The sequence below is a fragment of the Elephas maximus genome, chromosome 26, assembly GCF_024166365.1.
Source record: "Elephas maximus indicus isolate mEleMax1 chromosome 26, mEleMax1 primary haplotype, whole genome shotgun sequence".
NCBI classification, from domain to species: domain Eukaryota; kingdom Metazoa; phylum Chordata; class Mammalia; order Proboscidea; family Elephantidae; genus Elephas; species Elephas maximus.
Window position 1 is genome coordinate 36,397,174 of NC_064844.1, and position 24,108 is coordinate 36,421,281.

General features: G+C 41.2%; 1 protein-coding gene across 1 annotated transcript in view; it reads left to right on the plus strand.

The window, feature by feature from the left end:
- Nucleotides 1-12,267: 12,267 nt before the first annotated feature.
- Nucleotides 12,268-24,108, plus strand: part of XDH (xanthine dehydrogenase) — a 96,637-nt gene continuing 84,796 nt past the window's right edge. The window contains exons 1-4 of the mRNA XM_049870223.1: nucleotides 12,268-12,309; nucleotides 18,546-18,603; nucleotides 21,377-21,473; nucleotides 22,857-22,965. Coding sequence (XP_049726180.1) covers nucleotides 12,268-12,309; nucleotides 18,546-18,603; nucleotides 21,377-21,473; nucleotides 22,857-22,965 — 306 coding nt within the window. The remainder of the gene's footprint in view (nucleotides 12,310-18,545; nucleotides 18,604-21,376; nucleotides 21,474-22,856; nucleotides 22,966-24,108) is intronic.

Genomic DNA, 24,108 nt, shown 5'->3' on the forward strand with positions numbered 1-24,108 from the left:
AGTGGTGTGTTGAAAAAAAAAAAAAATTTTTTTTTTTGTGTTGAACTCTAGTATAATTGTGGAGGTGTCTATCTCACTTTTCAGTTCTGTTAAAGTTTGTTTTATGTATCTTGCAGCGATGTCATTGGGTGCATAAATATTTAATATGGTTATATCTTCCTGGTCTATTGTCCCTTTAATCATTATGTAGTGTCCTTCTTTATCCTTTGTGGTGGATTTAACTTTAAGGTCTATTTTGTCAGAAATTAATATTGCTACTCCTGCTCTTTTTTGCTTGTTGTTTGTTTGATATATTTTTTCCATCCTGTGAGTTTTAGTTTGTTTGTGTCTCTAAGTCTAAGGTGTGTCTCTTGTAGGCAGCATATAGACAGATCGTGTTTCTTTATCCAGTCTGAGACTCTCTGTCTCTTTATTGGTGCATTTAGTCCATTTACATTCAGCGTAATTATAGGTAAGTATGTGTTTAGTGCTGTCATTTTGATGCCTTTTTATGTGTGTTGTTGACAATTTCATTTTTCCACTTACTTTTTTGTGCTGAGACATTTTTCATTGTAAATTGTGTGTTCTCATTTTCATAGTAGTTGACTTTATGTTTGCTGAGTTGTTATGTTTTTCTTGGTTTTTATTTGGAGTTATGGAGTTGTTATAACTCTTTGTGGTTACCTTACTATTTACCCCTATTTTTTAAAGTAAAAACCTAACTTGTATTGCCCAAAATTGCCTTGTTTCCCTTTCCACATGGCAGTTCTATGCTTCCTGTATTTAGTCCCTCTTTTTGATTATTGTGATCTTTTACATAGTGGCTTCAATGATTTCCTGTTTTGAGTATTTTTTTCTTTTTAAAATTAATCTTAACTTGTTTTTGTGATTTCCCTATTTGAGTTGATATCAGGATGTTCTGTTCTGTGACCTTGTGTTGTGCTGCTATATGATATTATTGATTTTCTGACCAATTTCCTTTAGTATTGCTTGTAGGTTTGGTTTGGTTTTTGCAAATTCTCTAAGCTTGTGGGACTGTATCAAGAAGAATAACTTGCATGTGATTGGAATTCCAGAAGAGGGAAGGATAACAGAAAATACAGAGAGAACAGTTGAAGATCTGTAAATGTTTTAATTTCACCTTCATATTTGAGAGAGAGTTTTGCTGAATATATGCTCCTTGGCTGGCAGTTTTTCTCCTTCAGTGCTTTATATATGTCATTCCATTGCCTTCTTGACTGCATGGTTTCTGCTGAGTAGTCTGAACTTATTGATTCTCCTTTGTAGGAGACCTTTCTTTTATCCCTGGCTGCTTTTAAAATTTTCTCTTTATCTTTGGTTTTGGCAAGTTTGATGATAATATGTCTTGGTGATTTTCTTTTTGGATCATCTTATATGGGGTTCGATGAGCATCTTGAATAGATATCCTTTTGTCTTTCATGATGTCAGGGAAGTTTTCTGCCAACAGATCTTCAACTATTCTCTCTGTATTTTCTGTTATCCTTCCCTGTTCTGGAATTCCAATCACATGCAAGTTATTCTTCTTGATACTGTCCCACATGATTCTTAGGGTGTCTTCATTTTTTTAAATTCTTTTGCCTGATTTTTCTTAAACTATATTGGTGTCAATTGCCTTATCCTCCACCTCCCCCACTGTGCATTCCAATTGCTCGATTCTGCTCCTCTGACTTCCTATCGAGTTATCTAATTCTGTAATTTTACTGTTAATCTTTGGATTTCTGAATGTCGTCTCTCCATGGATTCTTGCAGCTTATTAATTTTTCCACTATGTTCTCGAATAATCTTTTTGAGTTCTTCAACTGCTCTATCAGTGTGTTCCTTGGCTTTTACTGTAGATTGCCTTATTTCATTTCTGAGGTCATCCCTGATGTCTTGAAGCATTCTGTAAATTAGTTTTTTATATTCTGCATCTGGCAATTCCAGGATTGTATCTTCATTTGGGAAAGATTTTGATTCTTTAATTTGGGGAGTTGTAGAAACAATCATTTGGGAATGATTTTGATTCTTTAATTTGGGGAGTTGTAGAAACTTCTTTATGTGGTTTGATATCGACTGCTGTCTCTGAGCTATGTATAAGATATTATAATGATTTATTTTATATTTGCTCACTGAGTCTTATCTTGTTTTGTTTTCTTTCAATATACGTAGATGGGCTACTAGATTGTGCTGTCTTGATTGTTGTAGTCTTTGAATCACTTATGTCCTATTACCAGCTGGTTTGGGCTGTTATGAGATATATAAGCCTAAGAGAGTCCATTCACTATTCTTGAGTAGAATCTGATTTTGGATCACCAAGTGTGTGGTGTAGACTGTCACCTATTCACTTAGAGGAGTAGTGGTGATAGTTGTGTGCACCAGATTCTAGTAGCAGCAGGGGTCACACTTCAGGGGGGCAGGATGCTGACAGGTTTCCCCCAAGTGCCAGTGAGGTAGGTGTGTCTCTATTCCTAAAGCACTTTGTTGTGTGGGCTCTGCAGATGTACCTTAGGCATCCAATGCTTGTACCTCTACAGATTGATAGGTGTCACTATCCTTAGATCCCTATGGCAGGAGGCTAGGTGGTTTGGGTGGAGCTTCAGCCCTCAGTTCCCCGTTGTGGGTCAGTGAGGTCTCTGTTTAATAGGTAGAGATATCAGACCTGGAGAACTTATCTTTCCAGTAATCTGCTAAAACAATTACAGTCAGATCAGTATCAGAATTGCCTTTGCATTATAATAGCCACCTTGTTCCCTGCAGGGATGAAAGCCCAAGAGTGTGGATCTCATATGCTTGGCTGGAGCTGGTTCTGTATTTTTAGTCCAATTAGGGAAGGATTTTTGGTCCCCGGGTTTTTTGTAGCTGCTTCTCTCAGTGCAGGAGAATGCGTTAGGAAACGACCAAAAAAGAAAGGAAAACCACACAGCACTTCACTCTCTGGATGAGGAAATTCCAATATTAATGAAGCCGCCTGGGAAGAGGAGGGGAGCGATCAGAAAAATAGGAGAGAGTAGCACCCCAGAGTATAGACAAAGTTACTTATCGTTTGGTGATGACTGTTTTATCTGAGATTCCCAAGGGGTGTGTAGCCTGTGTGCATTGGCTGGGTCGAGATTGCCCCTGAGGGTCAGGCCCACGTCCTATGCTTGTGCTATCTCAGAAGCCGTGGTCAGTTCCTCCGCTCCCAGTCCAAAGCCCAGCGCCAAGGTTCCCCTGCTGGGACGCTGCACTCCAGGCTCCAAAATCAGTTGCTGCCTCCCAGTGACTTCTCCTCCTGTCAGCCGTGTTGCTGTGCTATCTGCGTGCACTGGCTGGGCTTCCCCCGAGGTAACTTCTGGGGGCTAGGGCTGCAACCCGTGTTTTCGCCGTCTCAGGATGCTGTGCTCAGCTCCCCTGAGTCCAGTACAAAGCCTGGCAGCAAGGTTTTCTGACTGGGATGCTGGCTTCAGGCTCCGAAAGCAGTCATTGCCTCCCCATGGTTGTTTGTTCTCAGTCTCTGTCACTCCGGTCAACTCTTTAGATCTGTGTTTGATGGTCAGCATTCGTAGATTGTCATGTATGTGATCGATTCACTTGTTTTTCTGAGTCTTTGTTGCAAGAGGGATCTGAGGTAGCTTCTACCTAGTCAGCCATCTTGGCCCCTCCCGCCTGAAGCTTATTCTTAAAACAGAGTGTGGGAATGGAGACACTTTGCTGTTGTTCATTCATTATTCAACAAAAATTTGTTGAATAAATGTCATGTCTACCATGTCCAGGCAACATTTCCATGTGCTGGGGACATAGCATTGAATAAAACAGATAAATACCTCTGCCTCTGTGAAACCAATTATATCAGCTAATACAATACTAAATTCTGTAACAGAAAAATCCAAAATTCTGAGTGGATAAACAGGATAGAAGTGTATTTCTTAGTCCTGTAAAGTCAAATAGGCAAGAAGGATGGGGGAGGAGGGGCTCCTTGGCTCATTGTAGTCATTCAGAACCTGGATGAAAACTCTGTCATCCTCAGTCTTCTGAGAATCCCCTGGGCATTGACAACCAGCTATCAGACAGCAGAAGAGAGAGAGTGGGTGCCTGGAAGTTGTGCGTATCACTTCTTCCCATATTAACTTCATTAAACCTCAATCATGTGGCTTTCCCTACATACAAGGGAGCTGGGAAATGTAGTTCCAGGACCTGCAGTGCCTTCCCAGCAAAAAGCCTACATTAGAGAAGGAGAACATGAATATTTGGTGGGAGGAGGGGGTGGATTTCTGCCACATTCTACTGGGTTCAGGAGACAGACAATAAATATATATGTCAGTACATTGTATAGTATTTCAGACGATATTAAGAAAAATGAATCAGCAGAGGAGAATGTAGAGTGTAAATAATAGTGCAAGCAATTTTCCCAAATGTTACTCATTGAGTCATATTGTCTACAGAGCACATGTGAGTCTATCCTTTGAGCACGTGAAGTAAGGATGTTCCTTCCTGAATTGTGCTGGAGCAGCTCAGAAGAGAGAGACCTTGTTCTGTGTCTGGGAAGCCACCAAGCCCATATTGTCATCACTGCAAATAACCAGTGTTACAGACCTTATTGAGTGAAAAAGATGTTATCAAAAAACATGAAGGAGATACAGACAGGTCCAAGTGCATTTAAATTTGCTTCTGAGGCTTTTCTATCTGAGTTTTTGTGTGCCTGCAATACAGAACCAGGATGAAGTTCACATGTTATAGTTTTGACTCTATGTCCATGTTCTCAATCTGCTTTGGGGTATTCCCACCTTCCTGATTCTAAGAGGATCTGTTTCCCTATGTGTAGAAAATCAAGGGTTGATTTCCTCAGTAGTAATAGAGAAAAGTAGCCTTTGGAGTCTCTGAGTGGTGCAAACAGAAAGATTGGCAGTTGGAGTCTGCCCAGAAGTGCCTCAAAAGAAAGGTCTGATGATTTATTTCTGCAAAATCACCTTTGAAAACCTTATGGAGTGCAGTTCTACTCTGACACACATGGGGTTGCCATGAGTTGCAATCAACTCGACAGCAACTGGTACTGGTTTTAATGTAGCCATTATGCTGAGGAATACTAGCTGGTCATGTAATGTCAAGGAAAAAAAAGAAAATGTCAAGGATAGAAGGTTAATTGGAAGGAGCTAGTGAGGAAAGTTAAATGGTACTAGGAACATACAGAATGGTGGAAGGAAGTTTTGTGTTTGGGAAAAGGCAGAGGCTTAGGTATTCCTGAAAACTGAACTCATTCCTTGCATTGTGGGCTCAATTCAATCAGCATTTACTAAAAACGCCTGTAGATCAGGCAATGTACTAGGCATTGGCAATATAGCAGTAAACACAGTTCTGCTCCTGATCTCAGGGATCACCATTTAGCTGTGAGAGAAAAGCACTTCATCAGCCAGAAGGCTGGGTTTCAGTCCAGCTAAGAAGCACCATGAGTACTACACTATCAATCCTGGGTTGCTGCTGTATAGTTAGTGAAGAATCATCAAAGATAATTTCTTTGTTGGGGAGTGGGCAACAGATTTAGAAACTGGCACTCACTAGCCATGTGACCCTCATTTTCTTTGTCTGGAAAGGGAAGATAATAATAACTTCCCTGCCCACTTCAGAAGGCTGTGATGAGAATCAAATAAAATCATGTTATAAGGAAGAAATGCTATTCAGGTGTCAAGAACTATTATCAGGACCATTTAATGATGTGAATGCCTGGGAGAACAAGGGAGGGCTTGGGTGCTAAACAGTGATACTCTGATAATAAAGTAACATCTTTCACCCAGAATGGAGTGTGGGGCATGTGTAGGCAGAAAACCAATCTTGTTAAAAAAGTACAAACAATGGAATATTTTAAAGAAAAGTGATTTTTTTTCCCTTTTTTTTTAAGTTTGTTTTAAGTCAAAAAAATAAACAGGGGAAGCCTTTAGGTTACAGACAAGAATGCACATATGGATGCACAGAGAGCAAGTAAGCAGACTAGAGGGGCTGCTGCAGAGGCAGGTTCTGGGCCTGCAGGGCAGTGAGACCTTGGCAGGGGAACAGGGACCAACTCAAAGGCAGTCAAGGCTCCAGAGCTGTTGGCCCAGTCCCAGTCACGTCTTCAAGGAATGCCCCCCAAACTTCCTGAATCACTCTTCCTCTAGGAAGTGCCTGGCCCCCAGGGAGCTCACTCTTCCAGAAATCACAACAAGACTCTTGGCAGCATTTACACTTTTGTTTCCTGAAAGTACTGTTCCAAAAAGGAAGATGTGTGTTTCCAGGAGGCCTCAGGATTTATCTGGTTTTATGTGGACTTTGGGACCTCAAGTGCCAATGCAGTGCATTTTATAAATCAAGACTTGCCTTGGTAAAATAGAATAACAGTGTTCATGCAATGTAATCAAAGTTACAATTGATCTGTTACCAAACCATGAAACCCTGTTAATTCATTTGAAGTTTGAGTGTTTCTCCCAAAGTTTAAAGTATGTGTGAGAAGTCTTCAGTTTGGAAAAAAATGCTCATTTTAGACTGTTTTCCCCTGATTTATCTTGAAAAATCACTGAGAAAGAAACGGTCACAAATATTTTACTGAATAAGAACTAATCATACAAAGTCAAAATTTCTGTCTAATCTCAGTATTTGGAATTCCAAGTAGTTACTACAAAAGTAAAATTTCTGAATAACAGCATAAACACTTAATGAAAATTTATTTCACTTTCGTCTTTGAATGGTCCATAGTAACAGAGAAGAATATTGACCTCCAGATAAGAGAGGGAGATGGACATTTGCTGAGTGGGGAGAAGTGCACCGATGGGGCACACATATAATCTATGTGTCATTTAATTCTCACAAGGATTGATTCTTACAAAGTTGGTATAATTATGCCCATTTCATAGATGAGGCTATTGAGACTGAGGGAGTCACACAGAAGTGGTGGAGCTAATATTAAGCCACGTTTGTTGTTGTTAGGTGCTGTCAAATTGATTCCAACCCATAGCAACCTAATGTGACAGAGCAGAACTCTACTTAACTCCAAAGCCTAAGCTCTTTCCTTAGTTCTCCCTCTTTACCGTGAGAATTTTCTGGGACTTTGGCTAGGAACTGGCTAAGAAGAAATGGAAAGCTTGTTAAGCTGGGCGGATCAGTGAATACAGGAAAAGTCTCTCAATCACAGAGCTGTGAGAATCAGGGAGAATTTCCCGAGTTATGAAACAATGCTCTCAGCTAAGCCCCTTTCCAACTTCCTTACTCTTCTTTCTCTTTCTTAGGGTTTCTCAAGAGTGGTACTGTTGACATTTTGGGCTGGGTAATTCTTTGTTGTAGGGAGTTGTCTTATGCATTGTAGGATGCTTAGTAGCAACTCCAGCCTCTACCCTCTAATACCAGTAGCACTCCTCCCCTAAGTTGTAACAATGAAAATTATCCCTAGACATTGCCAAATAACCCCTAGGGGAGGGGTGGAAATCCCTCCCAGTTAAGAACCAACGTTTTACGGTGACTAACCAGTCCGGTTTGCCTTGAACTGAAGGATTTTCCTGGATGTAGGAGTTTCAGTGCTAAAACCAGGGTAGCTCAGGGCAAACTGGGCTGAAGTTTCATCTCCTGGTTAGATAAAGACTGTGATGGCAGAAGGGCATTGCCAGCATGGTTGGCATGTCCTGGTAGACTTCATTCATCTAAGCTATCGTTGTGGCTGTTACTGTACCAAGCACATCTGCCCAGTACCCCTTTCTTCCCTCTAGGTAGCTGGCCGGGGTGTAGCAAAATATCCTACTTCAAGGTGTAGCAAAGTGTCCTACTTCAAGGGGACTGGCTGATTGGCTGTGTAGGTCATCACTTGACTGAAGTAATATGGCTGGCGTGTGTGTGTTTGTGTGTGTGTGTGTGTGCTGAGCTAGAGAACTGGAAGGGCCAGCTGAGTACTAGGTATAAACAGCCCTTTGGGCAACATGCGTGTGTATTTACACCATGAATACACTGAATGGGGAGAGTTTTCAGCTCTCTGTTAACCTTGCCTATGTCATATGCAGATTTTAATTCAACTGGTTTTTTGAAATATGTTTGTTATGAGATACTCTGACAACTAGCGAGATACTTTGATGGGGCATTTTCCTGAGATAAAAGAGAAGTCTCAAAAAACGGTTTGCATATACAAAAACTAAGTCAAAATGGATTAAAGACATAAATATAAAACCTAAAAAGATAAATATCATGAAAAAAATAGGGTGAGTGATAGGTGCTCTAATACATGGCATAAATTCAATACAAACCATAACTAACAATGCACAAACACCAGAAGATAAACTAGGTAACTAGGAGCTCCTAAAACTAAACACTCAGGGTCACCAAAAGACTTCACCAAAAGGGTAAAAAGAGAACCCATGGACTGGGAAAAATTTTTGGCTCCAACACATCTGACAAGGGTCTAACCTCTAAAATCTATAGAATAACACCTCAATAACAAAAAGACAAATAATCCAATTAAGAAGTGGGCAAAGGATATGATCAGACAATTCACCAAAGGCAGCTAACAGACACATGAGGAAATGTTCATGATCATAAGCCATTACAGGAGTACAAATCAAAACTACTATGATATACCATCTCACTCCAACATTACTGGTACTCATCAAAAAAACAGAAAATAACAAAATGTTGGAGAGGTTGCCAGGAGATTGGAATTTTTATGCACTACTGGTGGGAATGCCAAATGGCATAATCACTGTGGAAAATGAGATGGTGTGTCCTTAAGAAGCTAAAAATAGAAATGCCACACAGTCCAGCAATCCTACTTCTAGGAATATATCCTAGAGAAATAAGAGCCGTCACACGAATAGACATATGCACACCCATGTTTGCTGCGGCATCATTAACAATAGCAAAAAGATGGAAACAACCTAAGTGCCCATCAACCAATGAATGGCTAAACAAATTATGGTATGTACACACAATGGAGGAGCCCTGGTTGCACAGTGGTTAAGAGCTTGGCTGTTAACTAAAAGTTTGGTAGCTTGAATGCACCAGCCACTCCTTAGGGCAGTTATACTCTGTCCCATAAGGCCGCTATGAGCCAGAATTGACTTGATGGCAATGGGTTTAGTTTTTTTTAAAAAAAAACAAAATAGAATACTATGCAATGTGAAAGAACAATAATGAATCTAGGCAACATCTCACAACATGGTTGAACCTGGAGGGCATTATGCTGAGTGAAATAAGTCAATCATAAAAGGATAAATACTGTATGAGATCACTATTATAAAAACTAAAGAAAAGGTTTACACACAGAAAAAAACAATCTTTGATGGTTATGAGGAAGGAGAGGGCTGGGGAGGGGAAATCACTGGCTAGATAGTAGACAATTGTTAATTTTGGCAAGAGGAAAGACAACACACACTGTAGGGGAAGTCAGTACAACTTCACCAAGGCAAAGCCATAGAAGGTTCCTAAACACATCCAAACACCTTGAGGGACCAAGTTACTGAGGCTGAGGGCTAGGGACCATGGTCTCAGGGGACTTTTAGGTCAATTGGTATAATACAGTTCATAAAGAAAATGTTCTATGTCCTACTTTGGTCTTAAAAGCTTGTGGGCAGCCATCTAAAATAACATCTACTACTCCCATCACATTCAGAACAAAGGAGAATGAAGAAAACCAAAGACACAAGGAAAATACCAGTCAGAAGGACTAATGGACCACATGAACCACAGCCTCCACCAGCCTGAGTCCAGAAGAAATAGATGGTGCCTGGCAACCACCACCAACCACTCTAGCAGGGATCACAATACAGGACCCTGGACAGAGTGGGAGAAAAACGTAGAACAATATTCAAAACCACAAAAAAAATCAGACTTACTGGTCTGAAAGAGACTGGAGGAATCCCGAGACAATGGCCCCTGGACACCCTGCTAAATCAGAACTGAAATCACTCCCAAACTACACCTTTCTGCCAGAGATTAGACAGGCTTATAAAACAAATTGCTGAGAAATTTTGAAAGACAGCTACCTGGCCAACTGACTGGAAGAGATCCATGTTGGTGCCCATTCCGAAGAAAGGTGATCCAACAAAATGTGGAAATTATTGAACAATATCATTAGTATCATACACAAGTAAAATTTTGCTGAACATCATTCAAAAGCAGTTGCAGCAGTACATTGACAGGGAACTGCCAGAAATACAAGCCAGATTCAGAAAATGATGTGGAATGAGGGAGATCATTGTTGATGTCAGATGGGTCTTGGCTGAAAGCAGAGAATCCCAGAAAGATTTTTACCTGTGTTTTATTGACTATGCAAAGGCATTTGGCTGTGTGGATCATAACAAATTATGCACAACATTGCGAAGAATGGAAATTCCAAAACACTTGTGCTCGTGAGGAACCTGTACTTAGACCCAGAGGGAGACATTTGAACAGAACAACAGAATACTGTGTCATTTAAAATCAGGAAAGGTGTTCATCAGTTTTGTGTCTTTTCATGATACTTATTCAATCTGTATGCTCAGCAAATAACCCAAGAACCTGGACTATATGAAGAGGAACTGCTCATCAGGAGTGTAGGGAGACTTATTAACAACCCGCAATATGCAGATGACACAACCTTGCTTACTGAAAGTGAAAAGGACTTGAAGCACTTATTGATGAAGATCGAAGAGTACAGCCTTCAGTATGGATTACACCATAACATAAAGAAAACAAAAAACTTCACAAATGTACCAATAAACAACATCATGATAAATGGAAAAAAGATTGAAGTTGTCAAGGATTTCATTTTACTTTGGTCCACAAGAAATGCCTATGGCAGAAGAAGTCAAGAAATCAAATGATGTATTGCATTGGGAGAATCTGCTGCAAAAGACCTCTTTAAAATGTTAAAAAGCAAAACAATCACCTCATATGCATGCAGAAGCTGGACAATGAATAAAGAAGACCAAAGAAAAATTGATGCCTTTGGATTACAGTGTGGTGAAGAATATGGACTATACCATGGACTGTCAGAAGAACAAACAAATCTTTCTTGGAAGGAGTACAGCCAGGATGCTCCTTAGAAGCAAGGATGGCAAGACTTCATCTCACATACTTTGGACATGTTATCAGGAGGGACCAGTCCCTGGAGAAGTACATCATGCTTGGTAAAGTGGAGGGTCTGCAAAAAGGGGGAAGACCCTCAACAAGATGATCTGATAACCGTGGTTGCAATAATGGGCTCGAGCATAGCAACAATTGTGAGGATGGTACAGGACCAAGTAGTGTTTTGTCTATTGTACAAAGGGTCCCTATGAGTCAGAACTGACTCGATGGTGCCTAACATCAATAACTACATAAAACAAACAATAACACAAGTGAGGAATGTGCTTATTAGTTCAATCAAATATGTGAGGACAAATGGGCAACACCAGCCCAAAAACAAAAACGAGAAGGCAGGAAGGGACAGGAAACCTGGATGAATGGACACCTGGGATATAAAAGGAAAGGGGGAGAGTGCTAACACATTGAGGGGATTGCAACCAATGTCATAAAACAATCTCTATATAAATTTTTAATGAGAAACTAGTCTGTGCTGTAAAGTTTCAAATAAAACAATAAAAAATGGTTTGCTTTTAGGATTATTTTTGTCGTGTTTGTTGAGGGCACATTTGCAATAGTAATACATATTTTGGTTCTTTGAAAATTTACAAAGCACTTCCAAAATATACCATTTGTCCCTCAGCCTTCTGATTTCGAGGTCATTCTCATCCTCATTTAAGGATGAAAACAACTGAGTTCTGAAAGTGGTAACTAATTTGCTGAGGCCAAATGCCAGGTTTTGAGTCTGGATTCTTGGCCTCCACGTCTTGAGACCTCTGTGCTCTATCAGCCTGCTAGAGAAGGAGTCTTGGATGTGAGTATGAGTCTGGATTGCTGCAAATCTGAATTGTCAAATGACAAGTGTAGACCTGACGGGTGTGAATCAGTTCAATTAGCAGTGACTCTGGCAATAGCCCTTCTGTTTTTTGCAACAAGTGGGAGGATGAAGCAGGCTCTGCAAGGGCAGTGCCTAAGACTCACATTCACCTGGCACTGGCCTTACTGATACCTGACTGAGCTTTTCTCTGTGCTCCGATACAGGTGTGGGGGGTGTGATTTGCTGTATGATTGCATTTTACTTGATTATGTAAACCAGTGGCTTTTGCCAAGAACTCTCTGTGCCCAAAGCTCCAAGCTGGTTGCCTCCCATTGGCTGACTTTGTTTCATTTTATAGGGAGGCTTACTTTTCGAGTTGTAGACAATTGCCAGTGTCTCTTGGGAGTGAGATATCTGGAGTTCAGGAACCCAAACCAGTGACAATGACAGCAGATGAGTTGGTTTTCTTTGTGAATGGCAAGAAGGTAAGCAGAAGCTGACCTTTGGTTTGACTTTCCCTACCCTGGGCAGAGATATGTATCCCCTAGGGAGATAACACTATTCTTGTTCTCTCTCTTTTCTGTTCTGTCTTACTCATTCCCTTTTCACTCTCTCTCTCTCTCCCTTCAAAAGTGTTCCTGCGTTTTTGGTAACACTGGGGAAAGAAATCCCTTAGGGCTAGAACACAGGCAATAGACGAAGGAGCAAGTGGAAGGGAAGCAAGAAGAGAGGTGTCTGTGAACTCACTGCCAACTCTGCAGTAGTAGAGGCTGGTGCTGAAATTGAGAAAGGGGGACAGGGTTCTAGATGAGATTGGATGTCATCAAGCACACCTCGATTTCTGTGTTTCATCAAATATATCCTAAAGCTTTGGCTGCTGTCTTTACTAAGAGAAGGAACAGGAAGTGCTTTTTGCTAATATCTGGAAATAAAATGTACACAGCCTTTGATTCTGATATATTATGTATATAAATGTAACAGCTAGTCCCAGATTTTCTGTGTGAGGACATATACTGACACCTCTTGGAAAGGCACAATGTTTTTTCCATAAAGGGGACCATCACCCACTTTGCCCCCACTTAATTCTGTATATAAATATTGCAAATCTCTTACTTTGATAAAAATCAGCCACTTGAATTAACTTCATTGATCCACTGGGACCTATGGAAGGGAGAGGAGGGGAAGGAAGACATATGGCACGGGTGCCAGTCCTGGGGACACCACAAGGGTGAACATCTTTGCAAATTTTAATGCAGGCGCAGCAGAGATAATGCAAACACTACATTGTATTCAGCCCTCGTTTACCCTCTCTACACCACTGCTGAGGTGCTGGTGTCTGCATCAGCTACCCTCTTGGGAATGAAAGGGATAGTAAAAGGGTGGCCATAATGGCCTGCACAAGGAGCTGTAGCACCCTAGCCTTGTAACTGGCCACAGTGTGAGTGGTGCATGTATTCATTGGAACCCAAAGAAGAGCAATTCTATTTGTTTTGCTATATTCATGCTTTCTGGAGAATGAGAAACTGGGTGACTTTTGAAGTAATTTTCGAGAGCCTAAAATGTGCTTGGTAGGACTCTAGAATTTGGATTGTCAGGGTGTGTTTGGGTGACTAGCAAGGTGGCTTAAAGAGCAATTTCAACATCAGTGCTCCAAAGACTATTTGATTCAGTGTGAGTTTGAGTGGTGCCAGCAAGAGGCGTTGGGGAACAGGGTCAGTCATGGTCTCCTCCCAGGCTCAGAGTTGTGCTGCTTCCTTTTCAGGGTTGGTGATATCTGGCATCAAACCAATAGGTAGGGCAAAGTGCCCAAGTTAATGGCAGGCTTTTTCATCCAACATTCCAAACAATTTTGTTGCATTTAGCACTTACTTACATTATATTGATTCAATAAATAGTTATTGAACTGGCTTCTTGGAAGTGTTATTTACACAAAGGCATCTTCTGTGGAATTTTGTAAGCAGGATTTGCATTGGTGAGAGGCTGGATTAAATGACTTTCAAGGCCATGTCTCACTCTTAAGATTTTTATTATTTTTATACCCTCAATTTGTGAGTGACAGTATAAGGTCCTCTTCTGTAGGGATGGTTTGCTATTATGCACTGCATCTAGGAAAGGGCATTTGAGGTAAATCTGGCTTCATGAAAATTCTTTTCCCTTGAATTTTATTTTCACTTTAGGAAAGGAATTTTTAATTTTTAGAGATGGTATCATCACATCAAACCCTACCATCTCTGGCAGCTTCTGTGACTGGCGGTTTCTTTGATGAATATCCATGTTTGTAATTTATAAAGATGTGGTGTCTTGAGAAATTGCCAGAAAGGCTGAGAGCTAATGCAAGGAGTCATGAGGGGTACCCAGTGCTATAAAAACAAGACCAAACAAGGAAATTTCCAGTCCAATAAAGGCAGCTGTGAGTAAACTCGCTCTCACTTTTCCTCCTATGATGTCCTAGACCTTTTATTACAGGTTATTGTGTAAGGAAATTACCAAAGGAGTTACTAGAACTAGATGACTTACTCTTAAATGTGGGCTTCCTACTTTCTTTGTTTTATACCACTATCCGGGACTCTGTCTCCACTGGCTGGGGCCCTGAAGAGTGTGTAAGATACAAAGAATTAAATAATGTTCTATCAAACGTCTCTGGGACCTTCTGTGGTAACAATGGGCCTTGATGGCTATTGCTTTCGCATCTTCTTCAGCTCTAGTATCAGGGTCAAAGGGAAAGGGAGAGAGATCTTAAACTGCTCAGGATTTTATTACCATGTAATGATTGTCATTTTGGAGGGCAGGATTCTTGGCTTTTCTGAGTGTCACTCTCTGTTTAGTGGAGGTTGTGGCTCCTAGAGGAGTCTGGGAAGATTTGGCATGTAGGGTGCAGCTGAAGGTGCTTAGGAGTGATCTCCAGCTATACAGTGTCAGCTACAGAGAGCCTCAGAGTGGCATTCACTCACTCTCTCATTCACATGTTCAACATTTATTAAGCTCCTTCCGAGGCTGAAGGCTACAGCATATGCACTGGAGGAATAAGATATCTAAGACCAGACATTTGCCAGTCAAGAGCCTATGAACTAGCTGGAGAAGTGGATTATGATTAGACAAAGTAATACACTCCAAAATATAATTCACAGAAAATTAGCCCCATGAAATACTCTTCTTGGATATTCTTAAACCACTTAGCATAGTGCTTGGTACCAAGTAGTTGCTCAGTTAATGTGGATGGAATTAATGGATAAATATTAAAGGTCTTGTACTAAATAAATCTATTTTTTAACTTTATATCTTAAAATAATTTCAAACTTGCAGAAAAGTTGCTGGGAGAATACAAAGGAATATCAAATATACTTTACCCACATTCACCAACTGTTAGCATTTTGTCATATTTGCTTTATCATTCCCCCCTTGTTCTTTCTCCCTCTCTATATGCACACACACATATATACATGTATATATTATGTTATGAGTACATAAATAATCATATAGTTATTTGTGTATCCAATTAATATAAAGTATATGAAATAAATTTTCTTTCTGAACCATTTGAAGGTAAGTTGCAGATATTATGTCCCTTTACCCCTAAACACTTCAGAGTGTATTTCCTAAACATAAGAATATTCTTTTACAGAACCATAGTCCATTCATAAAAATTAGGAAATTTTAACATTGATATAATACTATTACCTAATCTATAGACCTTATGCATATTTTTAAATTTTCCTGATAATTTTATTGGTAATAATTTTATTCCCTCCAAGCCTGGGATCCTGAATCTGCATTGCATTTAATTATCATGTCTCTTTAGTCTTCCTTAATCTGGAATTGCTCCTCAGCTTTTCTTTGATGTTTTGAAGAGAACTGCCCAGTTATTTTTCACAATGTTCCTCTTTTTCGGTTGGTTGCATGCTTTCTTATAGAGTCAGCATTTTGGGTAGAAACACCATATAAGTGGGGTGTCTTTCTCAGTGTATCATATCAGGAGGCACACAATGGCAATTTTTCCCAACGTTAACAATGCTAACTTTGATCACTCTGTTAAGGAGGTGTCCACCAAGTTTCTGCACTGTAAGATTACTTTTTTCCATTTGTAATTAATAAGTATTCTGTGAGAAGTTACTTTAAGACTGTGTTAATAATATCTTGTTCCTCATTAAACTTTAACCCACTAATTTTACCATCCATTGATGATTCTTGACTTGGTCAATTATTGAGCTGGTTACAGGATGGCCAACTATATTTATTAATTGGCATTCTTCTGTAAGAAAGAGCTTTCTTTCCCTTCTCTCCCATTAGTTTGTCTGTTTATTCATTGATTGAAGATTTGGACTCATGGATTTTAATTTTATTTACTGGGGTATAATCCATTATTGCCACTATTTGTTTTGACACTCAAGTTTTCCAAGAAGAAATCTGCTTAACCTGGCATTTCCTAAACTCACTTCACCACTGACATCCTGCTGAGCAAGTGCTCCATGCATCCTATCGAGGCAAAACTGCAGTTGTGCCAGGAGAGTGGCACAGAATTCAAATGGATGAAAGACCATTGTGGCTACGGTAATCTGGAAAGGTTCTACTAGGAAAATGTTTGTCTCTTTTGAAAGTCAAGATGCAGGTAGAAGAGAAATGTCATGGTCAAAGGCACAGGAGTCAGAAGGTATAATTCGTAATTTTATTGCAGTGAGGTCGGCACAGAAGCAGGAGGGGGAAAGGTTGGAAATGAAGATTGGGAATATATTGAAAAGGTCCTTGGAAGACAGCCTACAGAACTTGGAAGTTACCTTGAATATGCAGGAGGTCATGGAAGGCATTGAGCTAGAAACTGATGTGATATGATAAAAGCAGAGCTTCAGGACTGGAGAAAGGAACAACTTGGGGGGAAGGTGATAGCTGAGAGGTTTCTACTGCTGCCTAAGAGAAAGGTGATAAACATCTTTATTTTGTCGATTTATGAGTTCATTCTTCAGGAGTAAAGAAGTGTCTATCTGCATGATCTTTGTAACCAGGACATTGACCAGCTTGGACTCATGGGGTGAAATCATAAAAGAAAATCAATATTATCTCCACTGTTCCTTTAAACTTTATTCAAGGGGCAAATTCTGGTAGTTTTATGACGTATTTTATTATTTTTCATCAATAAAAAGGCCTATGGTCATTTTAAGTTGCCAAACACTGTCTAAATTCAGCAAGGAGAGGTGAAGGCAGCAAGAAAGTTCTGAGGTAATTGGTACTGTTGTAAAGTGACTGCCTGTTTTCTGGCCCTGTTAGGTGTTTTTTTTAATTAGCCCTGTTAGGTGTTTGAAGCTTACTCTTTTCTTTCTCTTGTGACTGCTTTCAAAAAATTTTCAGGGGCCAACACTGGGAACATTCGATTTCACTTCTTATGCCATGAGTGATGCATTTTTTTCAGGTCAACTACTCTCCCTCAGCCTTTGATTTTGGGAGGTCTATTCCACTGTTTTTTTTCTTTTTATTCCACATATATATTATTGGAGGAGGTCCTATCACTCCCATTAGTCAGTTTTTTTGAGAAATGATTTAAACACCTCCAAGCCAGCTCTCTCTCTCATCCACGGCAAACACTTTCATGCCTTTGTGCTAACAAACCCAACGCGCCATCTCTTCTTCAGCTTGTTTGTCAAGCCTATCTCTAGTGTTCATATAGGACAGACTCTATCCGCCATACTGCATAGAGCTGTTGAAGCCCTTTCACTAAGTCTGAAGTGTGGGACAGACGCCTGCTACTCCTCTACCTTAATAGGGTGTGGGGCTTATAGTACAGTTCTCTCTAAAGAAATCTTATTGAAAATTCTTTCCTTCTCTCTCATCCCAATAACCCAAAACATTTTACACTTGATAACGGATGAGGAGCTTAAGATTCATCGGTTTCCTCTGACAGTTTGCATCTGGGACTGTCACCTCACTTTGTAGACACCCTTTTCCAGCTTATACAACATACTGTTTATGGACTTTCAATTTGAGATTTCCCCTCCATTTATGAGATGTGTTAATATTGTTGACTGTGATAGCTCATAATATACTGTACTTCTCTATAGAGGAGACTGGCTTTCTACAGTCATGAGGTAGTTCTGGGTGTAAACACTCAAGGAGGCAAAGCCAGAGATTGTATGCTGATGGTATCACAGGTATGATCCAGTAGCTGGAAATGAAATGACATGTTTGATTTGAACGGGGCTTTTCCTTGGTCAAAAGTTCCCTGGATGGTGCAAAGAGTTTGTGCTCAACAACTAACTAAAGGTTGGTGGTTCAAACTCATTCAGTGGTGCTGAGGAAGAAGGGCCTGGCAACCTGCTTCCGTAAAGGTTACAGCCAAGAAAACCCTATGGAGCAGTTCTACTCTGTAAAATGTGGGGTTGCCATAAGTTGGGATTGGCTCAAGGACAATGTTTTTTTTTTTTTTTTCTTCAGGTTTTTGCCTTGGTCAGCCTACATGGCAGATGCAACACCTGAGTTTTCTACTGTGGATTCAGAGATGAGCATTAATGCAGAATTTTAGAATCTAAGGATATGAGCATGCATGTAGCCTGACTGGCAGTTAACGTGTTCATTCTTATGGAGTCATCAAGAAAAAAAATACCTTAGTTTTCATGATTTATTTGGCATATCTCCAGTATCTCTACAAATTCATGAGTGATGGTTTGAAGGGAAAGAAAAACACTGCAGAATGATGGCTAAGCATGATATATTTTTCCTTCTTTTTTTTTTGTAGGTGGTGGAGAAAAATGCAGACCCAGAAACAACACTTTTGGCCTACCTGAGAAGAAAGTGTATCCTGACTTTGGAGTAGGAGGTGGGAGCAAGGGAGAGGGCATGATGGAGACTCATTCTCTGGACTTTACATCATTTTCTAATGACCAGTAGAAAGCAGTGAACAAAGAGGAAAGAGCACTTGATGAGGAGTATGAGCACCTGTGTTTTAGTTGCAGTCTATCCCTCAGAATCTGTGTGTCCTTGGGCAGTCACTTGAGCTGTCTGATTCTCAAATTCTCAGCTCTCAAATGAGAGAATTGTTCCTGTTGTTCTTTAAGATCTCTTCCAGCTAAGACTAGTAAATTCTGGGTCTGTAAAATGAACAGTTCAGAAAGGCCCTCATTTCATTACCCAGGGAGAATAAGGGCACTTTCTTAGGTGATCTTTGCTTAATAAATAAATGGAAATAAATGTTTCCAGCTCTGCCTAGGTGGAGAAAAATATCAGGGGAAGGGGTGTCTACTGGGAAAGGGATGCCTCAAGTGGACGATTGTGCGTGCAGCGGCCCGTCTATTGTGCATGTGATAGGGGCATCTAGCACAGGTGACTCCTTAGATGGGCTTTGGGTGCTGGAGTGGTGGAGGCTTCTGTAAGTTTCCCTGTACCTTTTGTACTTTCAAAGTATGAAAGTAGTCTGCGACCTTGGAGCAAAAACCACAACCAAAATAATAATAATAATAATAAGAGCCAACATTTAATGAGGACTTTTTTTTTTTTTAAAGATATACAGGCACATTCAAAGTGATTTACATAGGGTTATCTCACTTAATCCTCACAGCAATTCTGGGAAACTGTAATGTTCCCTTTCACAAATGATAGTGGAGTCTAAATATGTTCAGTGAGCTGTGTTTTGCTAGTGTATTCTGGAAAAATGCTGGCAGAGCCTGAACTAAAACCTAGAGCCATGCTCTTAACCTCTCACCTATACTGGAAACACTCCAGAGGTCTGTTGTCAGGACTATGCTCAGCTGACCTCTGTCAACAAACCCCTTGTTCCTAGAGGGACATAATACAGGGAGATCTGGGGGCCTACTCCAGGTCTTTGCTGTTTGAGTCAACAAAGGATTGTTTCAACACCCACAGCAGAAAGCCTGGGATTCATGGCCTTATCTCTGGTGCACTCACCTCCTCTTAGGTTGAGGGTGTTGCTGAGGTACTTTGTCCTGGATTTTTGACCTGGGGTGGGCCGTTCTGGAGGTTGATGTCAGCCATGTCAGGACAGGTGATTTTTTTATACTGGAATAATTATTCGGTAGGGTCAGGGGACCACATGGAACACCAGCCCAGCCCATCTACCTGGGAAGTCTAGGAAGGAACCATCATGCTCAGATATTCTCAATAGCTTTTTTAGATTCTAATAAAATTTTGAAGATGAGAAATTATTTATCATAACAATAGGCTGGTTTAAAGGTCAAATATGAGATCCAAAACTGAAAGTTGACATGCAAACATAAAGTCCCTGGTGCTTGTTTGTGCTGAGAAGTAATTTATGGGGTTCTTGGGCAAGAGAAGGCCCTAGCCTTGATGTTTACCCTGGCTTCCAGAAAGAACCCCAGGCTAAAAGAAGACCTTTCTAGGCTTTGGATTGCTACCATCCATACTCCTAGAATTGTCTGAACTGCTGATAACTGCATATATCCTGATTAGTCAAAAAGATAACTTAGGATATTGAAATCCCTTCCAACACATGATTTGCAAGAGGCAGCATGGTAAGGAAAGTACACAGCAAACCTGAAATCACAGGACTGTGTTGGAGGCCTAACACTCAAGGTAACACAAGCTCCCATGTTAACTTGTGTGGCTCATGTTACCTCTCAGGTTCCAGAAGAGAAATAGTAGTTCCTGCCCCATCTGCTAACCAAATTATTGTGAGAATCAAACAGATACATGGATATAATACTTTTCAAGTATAAGATGCTATATCATTGTTAGTTGTTATTTTTACCGTGAAAATTAGGTAAGTCACCAGGCAATTATAATCTCAGCTCCCCTTGCTATCAGTAGACAGCCAGATGGCTTAGAAACCTGCAGCCCTCAGTAAAAGGCAGCAACCAAGTCCTTCTGTCTAGGGAAATGGCTACCTTCTCTAGAATAACCTGTTAGCCACTTTTTAAAATGTAAAATATCAGATTATCTATTTCCTCAAGTCCATGTAAGAGGTGGCTCCAATATTGATCTATGAGCTCAAAACCTCCTTAATTTCCATTTTCATAGTCTGTGGGCTGAATATTCAAAAGATTCTGGGTTCCAGAACTAGTTTTGGTTCCTAGGACTTCATCAGTTCTAAAGGTTCAGAGTGAAAAGCTGAGACTCGGAATGTCTCAGAACAGGTCAACATCCCATTCTGGCCCAAACGGCCTCAATGCACACCCAGCAAGAGTGACAAGATGGTTGCCCCTTATGCTCAGTCTCTGAGTCAGAAGAATTATTTGCCCAGTGAGCCCACAGGGTAGGGACATATAAGACCATTCCTTGAAGACCCCAGCTCAAAGGAAGCCTCCAGACTGGAAAGCTCTAGAACTTGAGTGCCAAGGGATGACATGTGGTTACTGTCCAATGGGACCCTGATGCCTTTCATCTTCTGTGCAGTGGAGTTGGCTCCATTCTATTCTCTCAGAGGCACATGCAGCCTCTTTGAATGAGGAAGAGGTATAAGTTGGCTGCCTCTCTGGTCAAGGGGCCTAAGCCTGTGTTCGCAATGGATGACCATATCCGTACAATTCTGCCCAGGCATTTGCAGCAAAGACGACTTTCCCTCCAGTCCACGCTCCTTAACCCTTGACCACCCAGTGGGACTGAGCGGGACCAAGCTTGGCTGTGGAGAAGGGGGCTGTGGGGCCTGCACCGTCATGCTTTCCAAGTACGATCATTTCCAGAACAAGGTCATGTATCCTTTGCCTGTTGGCTAGTTTACGGTAAGATTAGACTGGATCCAGGGATCAGCTTGTGAGTGATTGTGCAAGTGTATGTGTGTGTGTACATGCACACACTAGAGTGTGAATGAGTCTTTGTAGTTCTGGGCAGCTCTGATCCTGGGCAGAAAAGTTGTCTTAGGAAAGGAAGTACCTTCCTGGCTTATGAGTATTGACAAGACTTTGAACTACTGATGAAATAATCTTTCTTAAATCCAGGCTCATACTACTCCCCTTAAAACCCTTCAAAACCCTTAAAACCCATTGCCCCCAGGATAAAGTCCAAGCTCTTCGCTTGGCATGCAATGTGCCCCAGCCTTCCTCTCCAGTTTTCTTTTTCATCAACGAGCCCAGCACTCCATCCATTGGAGACAATTGTGAACTACCAATTTCTTGGCCTTTGTATAAGCTCTTTATCAAGTCTGGAATGTCCTTTCTTCTAAGCCTCTGGTCTTCACCTGGCTAACTCTTAATTGCTCTTTAGGTCTGGGCAAAATCATCATCTACTCCAGGGAGCCTTCCTTGACTTCCCAAGACTGAGTTATGTGCCCCTTGTCTGTGTTGGTCCCATAGTGTCCTGTTTACATCCCTCCTGAAGCACTTAACAAAAAGATATCCAAATTGCCTTTCTTACTTGCTTCTATTCTTCCTACACTGACTATAGGCTATTGAAGGTCAGGGATCTCATCTTATTCACCTTTATGTCCTCAGCTCTCAACAGAGTGCCTGGCATACGGATGGTACTCAATAAATGACATGGATCGTATAAATGAATGAGTGATGAATAAAGCAGTGGATGCAAGGAAGCTCTCTTTAATGGGCTAGTGTCTTGTGTTGCCGGGAATTTTTCCCTCCGATCTCCTTCTACCCACAAAGGAATGGGGGAAGTAGAGGTAAGTGAAAGCAGAGAAGCAAAAGTCACTGGAGGTTCTGAAATTGAGGAGGCTAGGAAGGGCCCTGCAGAGAGAGGGGTGCACATCTGTGCTGGGACCTACCAGAAATTTCCTCTTGACTCAGCCTCCAGAATAAAGCTGAATAAGAGGCAGCTGAAAGTGACCCTTGTTCCCTCGGCTCCAGCTCAGAGGTCTTGGGTGCACTTATGCCTGACCCTCCAGGACCCTGGAGGGGCTCAGATTTCACCCACAAGGGGGCTTCCTTGGTTCCTAGCCCAGAGTCTTGGGTGTAGTGGTGAGGACACCTGTATAAGAAACCAGAACATAATGTATAAAAAAAATGTATAAAAAAAAATAGTGAAGAAAAATAACATAAACCATCACAAAGTGTGCCAGCCCTGTACTCAGCAGCTCTGCTCTGATGACCTGACCGGACAATGAAATGACCTTAATATGGGGTTCTAGACACTTTTCTGCCAATGCCTGCCTGGCCCCCATCTGCTCCTTGCACCACATTGCTGTGACAACTGTGGAAGGAATAGGAAGCACCAAGAGGAGGCTGCATCCTGTGCAGGTAACCAGAGGAAAGGAGGCTGTATTGTTAAGGTTCAAGCAGTTCTGCAGAGTCTCATCCCAAGGCTGCAGATGTGCTTGGGTTGTTGGGCTGTTTCACCATTTGTGCAAAGGAAGCATGTGGCCTGGCCCCCTCCCCTCCTCCTATAGGTGTTGTGAGACTGAAAGGGGAGGCACCTGAGTCTGAAGCTCCCTCCTGTGGCCAGGATGGACATAACATTGCATGACCCCAAGGAAACCAAGAGATCCACTGGCTCCGGTGGCCAGGGCAGTCAAGGGATGGGGGACAAGGGAACTTTCCTCACTTTAGGGCAGGAGTATGCTCAGGATACCCCTGTCCTTCCAAGATTCAAGATACCAAATTCTTTTGTGCACCTTGATTAAAAAATCCCACCTACTCCCAGTTCCTTGGCATGGTAATTTCAATTTCACCTCTCACCTTCCACCCATGTGTAATACAAATGTGGATTGCGAGGCTACTACAGTCATTAAAATCAAACCCTTTGCCTTGGAGTTAATTCTGACTTATGGTGACCACGTGTGTTATAGGCTAGAACTGAGCTCCATAGGGTTTTCTTGGCTGTAATCTTTACAGAAGCAAATCTCCAGGCCTTTTTTCACAGCACTGCGGGGTGGAATGAACCACCAAGATTTAGGTTAGTAGATGAGCACAAATTGTTTGTGCCACCCAGAGACCTAAAATGCAGGTTAGAAAATGTTAAATAAGGTAATAAAGTCATATGAGTGTCTGACTAAGACTTTCTCCCTGATGATATAAGACCACCAGAAAATTGAGGAAACTCTGGCAGTAATCTTAGGGATTTTGTGGAGAGAAGTAGGATTCTCTTAGGTAAAGTGGAAACAAGGAGGGAATGGAAGCAGAACACTGTGGGAAGGAGAGACCATTGTTCCCAATACTTTTTGGGGAAGGAAGCTGAGGCTGAGGATCTTTGGAGGATTACAATCACAGAGGGTGACAGAGCTAGGTCCAGGTCTGAACCCTCCCTTGGCCATTGGAGGAGACATGTCATTCAGAAGATGACACCTTCCATGGATACCTTACACGACATCTAGAGCCAGGATCTTCTGGTTGAGCAAGCTGGTTGTATTCCTTGGGAGAAGCATCTTGGACTAGTCATGTGAG